The following is a 17,160-nucleotide window of genomic DNA, read 5'->3' as shown; positions in this document are numbered from 1 at the left end:
GCGTAAAGCCGTTTCACTCTGGGCAAAGACATGTTTTTTAAAATCTATTTGTTTCTCACTTGTAATGAGACTGTAGGATGAACGTTGAGATGTTTAAGGGCACGGGGTGACCAATAAGGTCTGAATTGGTGTGTAGCAGGTAGGGCACTGGGTTGACAGGTTTGATGTCGACATGATGTGAAGGAGGCACTTTGCTGTGTTACTTATTCTCCACAATCATGCTAATTATGTTATATATCGTGTATTTTAAATCTGCGGTCATCATGTTTGGTTTATAATGGACCTTGATATTTAAGAGCGTGTGCCTCGGGAACGTGATTCCAGCCACAGTGGTGACCTATTAAACTAAGTTTTATTTTATTCTTTGGTTTTTTCGGTAAAGTCATGTATAAAGATAAAATAATAAATTAAATAATATAGTATGCTCTTTTATTTATTATTTTATCTTTATACGTGACTTTACTAAAGAATAATTCCTGCAGTCACGAAAGCTCCAAAATTAAGATTTAAGTTTTATTTTATTTTATCAGATAATTCACACCAGCTGCATTCTCTAAGAGCAGGTTTCTACAAGTGGACGCAATCTCCACATTCCCAGCAGGCGTCAGGGTCGGGATCGCACCCTGTGCACCCGGCGAGGTAGTCAACATCTCCGAGCCACCACGAGGGGGACGTGGAGTCCACTCGCCCAGGGCATCGTCGTCTGTGAGGAGAGACACACAGAGGTCTGTCCCCGTGTCTCTGCTCTGTCAGTGTCTCGGGCAAGCACGGTCGTGGCAAATACCCATTATGCAAACACCTGCCATGTGCAAGGTTCTTGAGGGAATGTTTCGAGTTGTCCCACGACGTCTGGGGACATCTCATCCCGCCGTGTAAATACGTGAAGACTTTTCAATAACTGAGGTAACCTGCTGGTCATACCCTTTGGGTGTTTCGGTAAAGTCACGTCCGTGTGTCTGGCTGTGATGTTCCCATCCTGTCTCTCACCTTCCGATGTTAGTTGTTATTTTCCCCGTCCCTTCGGCTGTCCGATTTTACATTAACAGGTCAAATGTCTCACACCAACACAGCCGACCTAACTTCTCACATTAACACGCTAACTTCTCACATTAACTTCTCACATTAACACGCTAACTTCTCACATTAACACGCTAACTTCTCACATTAACACGCTAACTTATTGTAAACCTTTAAGAAAGTCTGTCCCATCAGCTTTTCCCCTCTTGTGTTGTGATCGAAACGTCGTCGTTTTTCGTTTATTTGATTTTATTAATGTGAACCTATCTACGTGACTTTACCGAAAGACCCAAAGAATATGAATTCCTGCAGTCACGAAAGCTTTAAGCCAACATTTTGCTGGTAATAGTGAAGTTTTCTCGCGAAGGTCCCCAATGTTTTACTCGTTTATTGACTTTAAACACTTTCGCGCCTTTTTATGCGATTTGATGCGATGACGTCACTCGCGTCATTTCGTCAGCGCCAATCACGGAGTGGCCACAACCACGTGACGTCACTCACGGCACCAAACAGGCCGTCATCACTTGATAATGACGTCACGGCAACGCCTCGGCAGCGTTCAACGCGGGGACCTCCACAACGAACTTGTCTGACGTCATGACGCAATGGCATGGGTCGCCTAACGCGATGACGTTTGGATATGACCTGACGACATGACGTCACCACAAAGGCGGATTTAGACGCGAAGAAGTCAGCGCGGAGTGCTTTGGCTGCCGTTGCCAACTTGATGACGTTGTTATTCTTAGGTTTTTTCGGTAAAGTCACGTAGGTAAAAACATTAAAATTAATAAAAGTAAAATAAAAATCACGACGTTTCGGAGGCAACACAAGCTTCCGTCTTCAGGTGGAACCGTCGCAGCCACGACAGCTGCATCAAGTAGATGAGAGATTGCAGGAGCTACCACTCCGTTTATATAATGGTTGGAGAAGGGGGGGGGTAAGGGCCAAGTACAGCACACTTTTTATTCATATGGTAGGGTGAGGCTTAAGAGGGTGAGCCTTTGTTATGGTTTGTGACAACTAAACATGGTGAACATGGTAAACCTGTAATAGTTGTCTGTCAAATAATAAATAAGATTGGTCAAATAAGTGTAGTTAAATCTTGTTTGCATGGTGACGTTGCCCGGAGCAAACCTGGCGCGATGACATCATTCAAGCGAGGCGGAGGTGGTCTACGTGATGACGTCATGTCTACGTGGTGAGGGCGCCCTATATAAGGCGAGAGGAGCGAGCGAGGACCTCGCGCAGTGCGGACGGAAGCTGGACCTGGGGCGCGGTGGGCAGCGAATTTGATCCCCAGAGACCCAGAGAGACCGAGCGGCTGCTGGGGGTGGTGGGGGGAGACGGGAGGTGGTGGGGGTCGATGCGTTACAACGAGCGGGAGTTGGTGAGCCTGGCGGGGCAGCCCTGCCAGAGGCAGGCGCGGGTGAAGATGCGCGCATGGGCCGCGGGGAAGCGAGAAGGCGAGTGCCACACAATCATCACCACAAACACCACCACCACCCCCACAACTACCACCACCACTCAACCACAACCACCACCACTCAACAACCACCACCACAACAACCACCACCACAACAACCACCACCACAACAACCATCACCACTCAACAACCACCACAACAACCATCACCACTCAACAACCACCACAACAACCATCACCACTCAACAACCACCACAACAACCATCACCACTCAACAACCACCACAACAACCATCACCACTCAACAACCACCACAACAACCATCACCACTCAACAACCACCACAACAACCATCACCACTCAACAACCACCACCGCAACAACAACCATCACCACTCAACAACCACCACCGCAACAACAACCATCACCACTCAACAACCACCACCGCAACAACAACCATCACCACTCAACAACAACAACCACCACCGCAACAACAACCATCACCACTCAACAACAACAACCACCACCACTCAACAACCACCACCACAACCACCACCATAACACCCACCACACATCCCTCCGTGTAGACTTGGCAAGACTGTCTGGGCAGGTGCTGCTCGCCAGCAACACCGACGAAGGCCGGCACTGTGGCACACGAAGGGGGGTGGGTGGCACTGTGGCACACGAAGGGGGGTGGGTGGCACTGTGGCACACGAAGGGGGGTGGGTGGCACTGTGGCACACGAAGGGGGGTGGGTGGCACTGTGGCACACGAAGGGGGGTGGGTGGCACTGTGGCACACGAAGGGGGGTGGGTGGCACTGTGGCACACGAAAGGGGCTGGGTGGCACTGTGGCACACGAAGGGGGGTGGGTGGCACTGGCACACGAAGGGGGGTGGGTGGCACTGTGGCACACGAAGGGGGGTGGGTGGCACTGTGGCACACGAAGGGGGGTGGGTGGCACTGTGGCACACGAAGGGGGGTGGGTGGGACTGTGGCACACGAAGGGGGGTGGGTGGCACTGTGGCACACGAAGGGGGGTGGGTGGCCGGCACAATGCCCGGCCGCCTTTGTCTCCCTCAGTGGCGCTGTGTAGACGCCGCACCAGGGGCTCATTTGAGGCTGAGTCCACCTGAGGGGAGGCCCAGGACTGGTTCAGGTCATCGTCACTGGGGTTGGTGACCGTGAGCGGGAATCGAACTTGGAAACCGCGCTGGCCGCTACCACCACCATCACTCAACAACAACAACAACCATCACTACAACAACAAACCACCATCACTCAACAACAACCACCATTACTCAACAACAACCACCATCACTCAACAACAACCATCACTCAACAACAACCACCATCACTCAACAACCACAACCACCATCACTACAACAACAACCACCATCACCACTCAACAACAACAACCACCACCCAACAACAACCACCATCACCACTCAACAACAACCACCACTCAACAACAACCACCACCACTCAACAACAACCACCACCACTCAACAACAACCACCATCACTCAACAACAACAACCACCATCACTCAACAACAACCACCACCATCACTCAACAACTACCACCACAACTCAACAACAACTACCACCACAACTCAACAACAACCACCACCATCACTCAACAACAACTACCACCATCACTCAACAACAACAACCACCATCACTCAACAACAACAACCACCATCACTCAACAACAACAACAACCACCATCACTCAACAACAACAACCACCACCATCACTCAACAACAACCACCACCATCACTCAACAACAACAACCACCACCACCATCACTCAACAACAACAACCACCACCATCACTCAACAACAACAACCACCACCATCACACAACACACTACACCATCACTCAACAACAACAACCACCATCACTCAACAACAACAAACCACCATCACTCAACAACAACAACCACCACCATCACTCAACAACAACAACCACCACCATCACTCAACAACAACAACCACCACCATCACTCAACAACAACAACCACCACCATCACTCAACAACAACAACCACCACCATCACTCAACAACAACAACAACCACCACCATCACTCAACAACAACAACCACCACCATCACTCAACAACAACAACCACCACCATCACTCAACAACAACAACCACCACCATCACTCAACAACAACAACCACCACCATCACTCAACAACAACAACCACCACCATCACTCAACAACAACAACCACCACCATCACTCAACAACAACAACCACCACCATCACTCAACAACAACAACCACCACCATCACTCAACAACAACAACCACCACCATCACTCAACAACAACAACCACCACCATCACTCAACAACAACAACCACCACCATCACTCAACAACAACAACCACCACCATCACTCAACAACAACAACCACCACCATCACTCAACAACAACAACCACCACCATCACTCAACAACAACAACCACCACCATCACTCAACAACAACAACCACCACCATCACTCAACAACAACCACCACCACCATCACTCAACAACAACAACCACCACCATCACTCAGCAACAACAACCACCACCATCACCCAGCAACAACAACCACCACCATCACTCGGCAACAACAACCACCACCATCACTCGGCAACAACAACCACCACCATCACTCGGCAACAACAACCACCACCATCACTCGGCAACAACAACCACCACCATCACTCGGCAACAACAACCACCACCATCACTCGGCAACAACAACCACCACCATCACTCGGCAACAACAACCACCACCATCACTCAGCAACAACAACCACCACCATCACTCAGCAACAACAACCACCACCATCACTCAGCAACAACAACCACCACCATCACTCAGCAACAACAACCACCACCATCACTCGGCAACAACAACCACCACCATCACTCGGCAACAACAACCACCACCATCACTCGGCAACAACAACCACCACCATCACTCGGCAACAACAACCACCACCATCACTCGGCAACAACAACCACCACCATCACTCGGCAACAACAACCACCACCATCACTCGGCAACAACAACCACCACCATCACTCGGCAACAACAACCACCACCATCACTCGGCAACAACAACCACCACCATCACTCGGCAACAACAACCACCACCATCACTCGGCAACAACAACCACCACCATCACTCGGCAACAACAACCACCACCATCACTCGGCAACAACAACCACCACCATCACTCGGCAACAACAACCACCACCATCACTCGGCAACAACAACCACCACCATCACTCGGCAACAACAACCACCACCATCACTCGGCAACAACAACCACCACCATCACTCGGCAACAACAACCACCACCATCACTCGGCAACAACAACCACCACCATCACTCGGCAACAACAACCACCACCATCACTCGGCAACAACAACCACCACCATCACTCGGCAACAACAACCACCACCATCACTCGGCAACAACAACCACCACCATCACTCGGCAACAACAACCACCACCATCACTCGGCAACAACAACCACCACCATCACTCAGCAACACAACCACCACCATCACTCAGCAACAACAACCACCACCATCACTCAGCAACAACAACCACCACCATCACTCAGCAACAACAACCACCACCATCACTCAGCAACAACAACCACCACCATCACTCAGCAACAACAACCACCACCATCACTCAGCAACAACAACCACCACCATCACTCAGCAACAACAACCACCACCATCACTCAGCAACAACAACCACCACCATCACTCAGCAACAACAACCACCACCATCACTCAGCAACAACAACCACCACCATCACTCAGCAACAACAACCACCACCATCACTCAGCAACAACAACCACCACCATCACTCAGCAACAACAACCACCACCATCACTCAGCAACAACAACCACCACCATCACTCAGCAACAACAACCACCACCATCACTCAGCAACAACAACCACCACCATCACTCAGCAACAACAACCACCACCATCACTCAGCAACAACAACCACCACCATCACTCAACAACAACAACCACCACCATCACTCAACAACAACAACCACCACCATCACTCAACAACAACAACCACCACCATCACTCAACAACAACAACCACCACCATCACTCAACAACAACAACCACCACCATCACTCAACAACAACAACCACCACCATCACTCAACAACAACAACCACCACCATCACTCAACAACAACAACCACCACCATCACTCAGCAACAACAACCACCACCATCACTCAGCAACAACAACCACCACCATCACTCAGCAACAACAACCACCACCATCACTCAGCAACAACAACCACCACCATCACTCAGCAACAACAACCACCACCATCACTCAGCAACAACAACCACCACCATCACTCAGCAACAACAACCACCACCATCACTCAGCAACAACAACCACCACCATCACCCAGCAACAACAACCACCACCATCACTCGGCAACAACAACCACCACCATCACTCGGCAACAACAACCACCACCATCACTCGCAACAACAACCACCACCATCACTCGGCAACAACAACCACCACCATCACTCGGCAACAACAACCACCACCATCACTCGGCAACAACAACCACCACCATCACTCGGCAACAACAACCACCACCATCACTCGGCAACAACAACCACCACCATCACTCGGCAACAACAACCACCACCATCACTCGGCAACAACAACCACCACCATCACTCAGGCAACAACAACCACCACCATCACTCGGCAACAACAACCACCACCATCACTCGGCAACAACAACCACCACATCACTCGGCAACAACAACCACCACCATCACTCGGCAACAACAACCACCACCATCACTCGGCAACAACAACCACCACCATCACTCGGCAACAACAACCACCACCATCACTCGGCAACAACAACCCCCACCATCACTCGGCAACAACAACCACCACCATCACTCGGCAACAACAACCACCACCATCACTCGGCAACAACAACCACCACCATCACTCGGCAACAACAACCACCACACCATCACTCGGCAACAACAACCACCACCATCACTCGGCAACAACAACCACCACCATCACTCGGCAACAACAACCACCACCATCACTCGGCAACAACAACCACCACCATCACTCGGCAACAACAACCACCACCATCACTCGGCAACAACAACCACCACCATCACTCGGCAACAACAACCACCACCATCACTCGGCAACAACAACCACCACCATCACTCGGCAACAACAACCACCACCATCACTCGGCAACAACAACCACCACCATCACTCGGCAACAACAACCACCACCATCACTCGGCAACAACAACCACCACCATCACTCGGCAACAACAACCACCACCATCACTCGGCAACAACAACCACCACCATCACTCGGCAACAACAACCACCACCATCACTCGGCAACAACAACCACCACCATCACTCGGCAACAACAACCACCACCATCACTCGGCAACAACAACCACCACCATCACTCGGCAACAACAACCACCACCATCACTCGGCAACAACAACCACCACCATCACTCGGCAACAACAACCACCACCATCACTCGGCAACAACAACCACCACCATCACTCGGCAACAACAACCACCACCATCACTCGGCAACAACAACCACCACCATCACTCAGCAACAACAACCACCACCATCACTCAGCAACAACAACCACCACCATCACTCAGCAACAACAACCACCACCATCACTCAGCAACAACAACCACCACCATCACTCAGCAACAACAACCACCACCATCACTCAGCAACAACAACCACCACCATCACTCAGCAACAACAACCACCACCATCACTCAGCAACAACAACCACCACCATCACTCAGCAACAACAACCACCACCATCACTCAGCAACAACAACCACCACCATCACTCAGCAACAACAACCACCACCATCACTCAGCAACAACAACCACCACCATCACTCAGCAACAACAACCACCACCATCACTCAGCAACAACAACCACCACCATCACTCAGCAACAACAACCACCACCATCACTCAGCAACAACAACCACCACCATCACTCAGCAACAACAACCACCACCATCACTCAACAACAACAACCACCACCATCACTCAACAACAACAACCACCACCATCACTCAACAACAACAACCACCACCATCACTCAACAACAACAACCACCACCATCACTCAACAACAACAACCACCACCATCACTCAACAACAACAACCACCACCATCACTCAACAACAACAACCACCACTCAACAACAACAACCATCACTCAACAACAACAACCACCACCGTTTGTTGAGTGTTGTGTGTAGTGTTGTGTGTGTGTGTATAGTGTAGTGTATAGTGTAGTGTATAGTGTTGTGTGTGTGTGTATAGTGTAGTGTATAGTAGTGTTGTGTGTGTATAGTGTAGGTGGTAGTGTATAGTGTAGTGTAGTGCTGCTGCCTCGCTCGCTCACGCCACGAGGGGGCTCTAGAGGAGGGCACAGAGGACTTGGCCCGCACTTCACCACCACCACGCGCGACATTTGAGTAAACTTGCATCGATTCCCTGCCGCGCCGGGAGATCGCATCGAGCCGGCGACCTCTGGAGTCCAGAGCGCTGCCATTGTTTGTGTAATGGTGGCAGCTCCCTGAGTTTCGCAGTCTAACATCTAAGACGCGTTCGTGTCTTTGCGCGAGACAATTATATTTGTGTCTGCGAACTGTTTTTGTTTGGCGTTTTAGGGGTTATAGTAACGATTATAAAAATCTATTTTAGTAACCCGAGTTGTGACCAAGTCTCTGTTCCATCTCGCGTGTTCCCTTGTTCAGAACGAGCATCCATCCCGTCGGCCTTTAAACACGAGCCGCACTAACATTGGAATGGTCTCCGTGTCCACTTGTAACAAGTTTGGGTTTTCCATCAAGTTTCTTCTGGACAAACCAAAGGTGCCTCCTTGGGAGTTTAGTTTTGTTCAGAACAAAGTCTGGGCTCGTGAACTCTGAGGACAAGAAATGAGCTCCTCGATCTACCCGGGCACAATGATCCGTGCGTTCTCGGCGAACTTCGTCTCGTCAAATCGTCGTCTAGCGAACTCCTCCCCGTTCTCCCGGCACTTTACTCCATTAACCAGCACTGCGAACTCCACGTTACTCTTAACCAGCACCGCGAACTCCACGTTACTCCATTAACCAGCACTGCGAACTCCACGTTACTCCATTAACCAGCACAGCGAACTCCACGTTACTCCATTAACCAGCACAGCGAACTCCACGTTACTCCATTAACCAGCACTACGAACTCCACGTTACTCCATTAACCAGCACCGCGAACTCCACGTTACTCCATTAACCAGCACTGCGAACTCCACGTTACTCCATTAACCAGCACAGCGAACTCCACGTTACTCCATTAACCAGCACCGCGAACTCCACGTTACTCCATTAACCAGCACCGCGAACTCCACGTTACTCCATTAACCAGCACAGCGAACTCCACGTTACTCCATTAACCAGCACAGCCAACTCCACGTTACTCCATTAACCAGCACAGCGAACTCCACGTTACTCCATTAACCAGCACAGCCAACTCCACGTTACTCCATTAACCAGCACAGCCAACTCCACGTTACTCCATTAACCAGCACAGCCAACTCCACGTTACTCCATTAACCAGCACAGCCAACTCCACGTTACTCCATTAACCAGCACAGCCAACTCCACGTTACTCCATTAACCAGCACAGCCAACTCCACGTTACTCCATTAACCAGCACAGCCAACTCCACGTTACTCCATTAACCAGCAAAGCGAACTCCACGTTACTCCATTTGTATTACGCAAATATAATAACTCTCAGGTTCCAGCATATTTGATTAACCGGCACCCTCCATTCCCCATCAATGAGAGCGCTTTTGTGTCTACCTCTCACTATGGCTGTGGCTACCAATGTGCCACTACTTGTCAAGTCTATCAGCGACATGGAAAATATTGAAAATCCCTGCATCGAACTTCTTACTTTTCAACCTTGTTCTGATCAACACACTATAAACTAAACCATTTTTATTTCACCAGGTCAGGCCCACTGAGGTAGATAGCTATTTCTCAGCAGCAACCTGGCCACAATTGATAGCACAATGAAGTGGCTTATCACGTGGAGATGTATAACTAAACGTACGTTGATTCTAAATGTAGAGGGAAGAACCGGAAGACCCGGAGAGAAATCCATGCACCATGGGGAGAGAACATGCCAACTCCAAATGTACAGGCGTCAGGATCGAGTATGAACTCACGGGCTCCTGCACATTGGGCGAGGTAGATGACATCTCGCCACCAGGCGCCCACTCCCGTGACATCAACTTCTTGACGTGAAATTCTGGTCTCATGAAATCCGTAATGATCCCATCTCATGATGATCCTAGGTCTTATCAGCCTCGGTGTTTTTCTCATCCTTGGTTTTGTTTGGGTTGCCTTGGGCAAATTGAGGGGGTCCACTGGAAATCAAAACTCTAACATACAAATTATGGTTTCCAGGAAGTAGGATTTTTTTGGGATGGAAAATGTAACAAATTGAATTACTGCGTAGGTTTTTCTGTCGTTGGGCTGTACATCTCTAGGACGTTAAGGTTATATTGTTAAACTCGGTGAGATCATAAGACACCTGGTTGAGTTCCATTTGCCAGTGTAACCTGAGCCACCAAATTGACAAAAGCAAAGAAAATAAAGTCCGGGAAGAAAGAAGAAAAAAATCGGAGCAATGTGGTGCCGGGTTGTACCACGTGTTGTTCGGCATGATGTCCGACGTCTTGCTCCATTTGCTGAGAGCTTCAGTAACTGAATCCAGTTCAGTACAATCGTAAACCACATTGGAGATAATTATTTAGTTCATTATGTAGCCATGTGTGCCGAGATTATTGTCCGACAACTGTGACTGCAATTCTCATGAAAATTATTCAATATGACCAAATGTTGTGTTGCTGCTTGACTCGCATAGATACCCACAGTCATTTAAAGAGATGAATCGACTGACATAGTGATGACTCACAGATTCCTTGCCCTTATTCATGCCTTGTTCAAGTTCCTTATTTGCCCTCTGCCTAGGACTGACTGCCTGTCCAGTGTCTTGAGCTGTGATCACCTTTAGGTGCGATATATATACCTGTTTTATTGTGCTATGTGTTTTCTGTGTGTGCTTTGCGCTGTGGTTAAACTGCAGGATACAAAGAGCGAAATATCAAGTTGGTGATGAATTTCCTATTCTACTTCAGAGTCGATGAGACAGAGGTGACCCATCTCATACCACCACAACCACCTCAACTACAATCCATCAAAATACACAACCACCACCATTACACATTCACTGCTATGTACCTCAGTAGTGTAGCGGTTAGCACGCTGGTCTACAAACCCAGTGACCAGAGTTCCATTCCCGCCGACGACCAATATCGGCGGTGAATATTTTAACTAGTCCTGGGCCTCCCCTAGGTCGACTGCCTCAAACGAGTACCTGGTGCAGTATGTAAATACCGCCACTGTGGAGACAAAGACGGCTGGGTGTGGTGTTGGCCACCTACCCACTCGTTTGCTCTTCTGGCCTTCATAGGTGCTGCTCGCTAACAGCATTTGCCACAACAGTCTGTTGAGGCGACACGGGGGATGTTTGTGTGTTCGTGTGTCTGTACGTGTCAGCCGGTGGGAGCGCTGGTCCTGGAGGAGTGCGAGGTGGAGCGAAACTCGCTACCCAATTCCCACTGCTTCTCACTCGGTGAGCACTCCTCCTCCTCCTCGCCTCTTCACACCTCTTCCTCGAGATTATTCCTCACCACCTCCACTCGCGTCCGTCTCGCACCGCCTCCTTGGCTCCGTACACGACCTCCCAGCTTCCCTCGCCTCCACACGTCGTCACCTCCAAGACTCTATCCTCAATACCACTTCGTCAACAACAGTCATCTCAATTCGCCGCCAAAAACAAAGGCAAAGATCCACCGTATAGCCTTAACAGACTGTAGGGGCAAGTGCTGTTCGCGAGCACCTATATTCACATCCTCACACCACCTCTAGTACATCTCCATCTACCTCTTTCACACTTTCTCATATATCCATATATCCATCTCCTTACCTGCCATACAGTGAGGGATAGCACACTGGACTTGCATTCAAGTTGCTGGTTCGATCCACTGGCATGGAAGTTGAAACACCGATGCAGGTTTTGTAAATTCAAAGTAAATGGGTACCACCACGGTCAAGGTCAATTGACAGGTGGCGTGCGGTGGGGTAAAGTGTGGGTACGCCCACCGCTTCCAAGACATCTGGCCAACGTGGAAGAGTAGGCATAAATAAATACACACAATTTTTCCATTTATTTTATTTACTTTTTCTACCTACGTGACTTTACTGAAAGAACCGAAGAGTCGAGGCTAAATACCCTTGAGATGGTCTCTCCAGAGCGACCTCGAGTGGAGGTCCTTCCCACAGCTGTTACGCGAGAGAGCACTTGGAGAGCTGCAAGGCGGCGCCCCGAGTTGGATTCCCGCTCACAACCAACATTGACGAGTATTGGAACCAAATCCTGAGCCTCCCCTAAGTGTACTCGGCCTTAAACGAGTGCAGCCACCCGGTGCTGTGTGTAAACGGCGGCATGGGGGAGACAAATTCGGCTGGGGGTGGTTCTGGCCAACCACCTATCTCGTGTGCGCCGTTGGGATTTTAATAGTTCCTCACGGACAGCACTTCCGCCAACAGTGAATCTTGAAGGATCTCTGGGTGATCTTTGTCTTCGTAGTGTACCGGGGTGGGACGGAGCAGCGCTACTGCTTTGAGTGCTCCTCCATATCCGAGTGTGACGAGTGGATGAAGCTGCTGGCAAGAGCGAGGTGTGGGCTCCACACAAACAACACGCACACACACAATACATACACTCGCAATACAGGGCACACCCCACACGAACAACACGCACGCGCACAAACAACACGCACGCGCACAAACAACACGCACAAACAACACGCACACGCAATACAGGGCACACGAACAACACGCACGCACACAAACAACACGCACACGCACAAACAATACGCACGCACACACACAAACAACACGCACACGCACACGAAATACATACACTCGCAATACAAGGCACAACCCACACAAACAACACGCACACACAATACAAACACTCGCAATACAGGGCACACCCCACACACACGCCACCCACACACACTATTCCACGTGTCGCACGCACTCCCTTCATGTGTAACGCTCGTGACGCCAGTGTGGTTTGGGGGGGGGGGTTTGGTGTGAGGCGTTAAATCCTCGCGGATGGGTTTCTGTGCGCAGCTACGAGAGGATCAGGAGGAGGGCGATTGGCCTCCGGGAGGAGATCCGGCAGCGCACGGGGAAGGTACACGGTGGCACTCCGCACTCCTACTCGGCACTCGCTGCTGTTGTAGTACACGTGCATGTGATACCACACCATCGTGTGGGACGGTGTTGTAGTACACGTGCATGTGGTACCACACTGCTGCTCGGTGTTGTAGTACACGTGCATGTGGTACCACACCGCTGTTCGGTGTTGTAGTACACGTGCATGTGGTACCACACTGCTGTTCGGTGTTGTAGTACACGTGCATGTGGTACCACACCGCTGTTCGGTGTTGTAGTACACGTGCATGTGGTACCACACCATCGTGTGGGACGGTGTTATTTGGTGCACTCGTTTTTTGTGGTAACCCCTCTTATACGGCACAATGTTTCACAGTACACGTGTCACCTTTTTTATTGGCACAGGGTACACACAATAGTACACGCAGCATTTACAGCTCGCATACGACTGGCGGGGTCACGTCTGCGTCAGGAAGCAGTGGTGCATGTCCTTGTCTGCAGTGGTTCATGTCCTTGTCTGCAGTGGTGCATGTCCTTGTCTGCAGTGGTGCATGTCCTTGCCTATAAACTTGGTGACCTCGGTTCGATTCTGATTCTCAGGTCCGTCTAACATCAGAAATGTCCCCTTGGTTTGCTCAGCCTGAAGTGAGTACCTGGTGTGGTGTGTAAATCTCAGCACTGGGGAGACAAAGGTGGCCTGGCATGGTGTTGGACATTTCACCCCTTTGTGCTGTGCCAGCCATCATAGGTGCTCCCTAGCAGCACTGGCCCCCAGTGTGTTGAGGCGGTATGGGGGGGTGGGGGGGTCTTTGTGCTCCGTGGTCTAGGATCCCCTGGAGCAGTACGGGATCTCGGACGAGTCGCGGTTCCAGCTGGCACAGAGGAGGCTCTGACAGCGCCGCCACCATCTCCCCAGGTAACACGGAGCGAGTCTCGAGTCAAAGTGAGGAACTAAAACTAAACAATTATTTATTTTACCAGGTAAGGTCCACTGTTTCAGACACGACCTCGCCACAAATGAATGCTCAATGAATGTGATGGCAGACAAATACGCTAACCGCGTGATTATAAATGTAGAGGGAAAAACTGGAGGACTCGGAGAAAAAATCTACGCGACCATGAGGAGAACATGCAAAAACATACCAGGCATCAGGGTCAGGATCAAACCCACGACCTCCTGTATACCAGGCGAGGTAGTTAACATCTCGCCACCATGGCACCCATTTCCTGTTCAATAGAATTGAGAGGAGGTGGTGCCCCCCATATCCTTTCCATTTTGTAATCTTCCCCGGCCTTTGCTTGACATGGCGAGATCTTCCTCTGCTGAGCGAAATAAGACTTGTCCAAAAGATGGGCCTTTCCAAGACTTGCAGCTCCAAGAAAAGTGGTTGCCATGTGTCGGTCATATGAGATCTATACAGACGGAGAACCCGGAGAGGAGCAGCAACATTAAACTGGGTTCTCAAAAGTAGCGAGTGGATGGTCCATGGCCCAGTCACCAGTGGCTGAACAAAACAAAAATCTCTGGTATTGATCAACTCTGTTGCGCGCGTTGGGTTGACACAACTAATTAAACGATGTGGGGGTTTTGAACAGCTACAGAGTTGCTGTAAAAGTTGTGGGTTTGCGTAAGGATGTCGGCAGAGGCTTGCGATGTCACTCCAGCATCGTCGTTTTCGGTGTGCAGGAACTTGGAGCCCTGGGCATGCCCCTGTGCGTTGGGACGTGGGAGGGGTGGACCGTAGGGGACGGAGTGGACTGTGAATCGCTTCCCATCGCCTTCCTCGCCGGTGGACACGTGGTGTGCGTGCACGTACATACACGCGCTTGATCGTTGGTACACGTGCGTCCTGTGAAGAGCCAAAGAAAACATAGAGGGTGGAGTCCGCGGCCGTGGGTGGAGAGTGGCTCCATTGCAGCTGTGTCACCATCATCGTCGTCGTCACCGTCCAAGCGTTTTTATTTAATACCAAACACCCCCAAGTTGTTGCGTGACTGCTGCCACGAGCATCCCACTGTGGGGCGACGTGCGGCTTGGACACGGAGAAGTTCTTGCGCTCGTGTGCTCCTAACCACCGCGCGGTGAAGTGGTGTCTAGGATGCAGTGCAGAGAGCAAGTTGCCGCCCCCTTACCTGTGCTGAGCTCCGCCTCGTGGGTGTGTGCGTGTGTGGGTTCTCCTTGTGCACTCCGCTGTCCGACAGCATTGCAATGAATGCTGTCAAATGGAATTGGTCAAACATCCCAATGCAGGTCCCTCTTGAAAGAGAGTCTTATGATTCTCAGCCTTGTGCGAGTAGAGATATGTTTCAAACTGTTCATTGCCACGTCATCTCTAATCAACTGCAAATAAGAGTCTGTTGAAAAACCAGGAACGGGGCCAAACGGTGTGGTACTAGTTTGTGTGTATGTAGACATTATTTCGCACCATACCTAGCCAATCGTGGTAATCGGAGGTGCGGGAGAAGGACAACAAACTGAACGCAAAGCAGTTTGTGTGCAAGCGTTGAACCTGGCCCACGGCGTTCCATTCCTGGTCACGACTAACATCGGTGAAGAACTAGACAAGTGAACTGGCCCTGGGCCTCCCCCAACCCGCACTGATGAGTGGAGTGAGGTATGGTCTAAGCATTCTCCACGACGAACACGGTGTGAGAAGACCTTTATCCACCAGTGGATTGACAAAGGGCTGTTGGTGATAAACATCTGGAGAGCAGTCGGTGTCACTTTAGAATTGGTGGCATATTTGCCTTCAAATCGGTACAAACTGAATTCAGCAACCACGCCTCGTTGAGATACTGTTGGCAGTGGTGCACAAATAACAAGACGTCACGTTTGTCAATAGCATTGCCCTAAAGAGGAAATAATATTTGAACTATAAATGTTTTAATGTAATTTTATAAGAGGTGACACTTTGGGCAGTGGCCCTTCTCTTTATAGCAGAGATCATCAAAAGCTGTTTTCCAAAATGTTTCCGGTTTTATATTTTTCCCTCTTTCCAGTGGCATCACAGATGAACGTGGGTTTTGGGAAAATGAAAATGGCTGAATTTTATTTTTTTATAAATCCTGAGCGACCCTTTTCTGAAGCATGTCAGTGATGTTTAACACGGTTATGAAGTTTACGTGGTTGTGTTAACGCTTCAGCGCTTACAACTCAAGATCATTTGCAGCCAACTTGGGGGTTGATCCACTCGGCAGCAAGTGAAAACCAAAATGAAACGTAGACATTTTGGTGAGGTATCGCGTTTACGTGATTGTCGTGATTTCTTCTCGGTGCCATGGTGGACACTTCATCAGCTTTGTAAACGCGGGGCGGCAGCGTG

At 50.1% G+C, this 17,160-nt stretch overlaps 1 protein-coding gene across 1 annotated transcript; it reads left to right on the top strand.

Moving 5' to 3' along the window:
• Positions 1-1,960: 1,960 nt before the first annotated feature.
• LOC133350612 (pleckstrin homology domain-containing family J member 1-like) lies at positions 1,961-16,917 on the top strand. Its single transcript, XM_061565145.1, has 7 exons — positions 1,961-2,480; positions 11,676-11,743; positions 12,149-12,224; positions 13,242-13,332; positions 13,793-13,856; positions 14,665-14,753; positions 15,525-16,917. Exons 1-6 carry the CDS (start codon positions 2,381-2,383, stop codon positions 14,728-14,730), a joined length of 465 nt encoding a protein of 154 aa, XP_061421129.1. The 5' UTR covers positions 1,961-2,380; the 3' UTR covers positions 14,731-14,753; positions 15,525-16,917.
• The last annotated feature ends 243 nt before the right edge of the window (positions 16,918-17,160 follow it).

Source organism: Lethenteron reissneri, chromosome 4, assembly GCF_015708825.2.
Source record: "Lethenteron reissneri isolate LAM-NWPU_2019-01 chromosome 4, ASM1570882v1, whole genome shotgun sequence".
Taxonomy (NCBI): Eukaryota; Metazoa; Chordata; class Hyperoartia; order Petromyzontiformes; family Petromyzontidae; genus Lethenteron; species Lethenteron reissneri.
The sequence above is the reverse complement of the archived record's forward strand: the minus strand, read 5'-3'. Positions and strand labels throughout refer to the sequence as shown.

What these genes read in the sequence shown, in the direction of transcription:
- LOC133350612 (XM_061565145.1), top strand. Translation starts at nt 2,381, where the DNA reads ATGCGTTACAACGAGCGGGAGTTGGTGAGCCTGGCGGGGCAGCCCTGC. An exon ending in TCAGAGTCGATGAGACAGAG is followed by an intron (nt 11,744 to 12,148) that starts GTGACCCATCTC and finishes TGTACGTGTCAG; the next exon opens with CCGGTGGGAGCGCTGGTCCT. An exon ending in AAGCTGCTGGCAAGAGCGAG is followed by an intron (nt 13,333 to 13,792) that starts GTGTGGGCTCCA and finishes TTCTGTGCGCAG; the next exon opens with CTACGAGAGGATCAGGAGGA.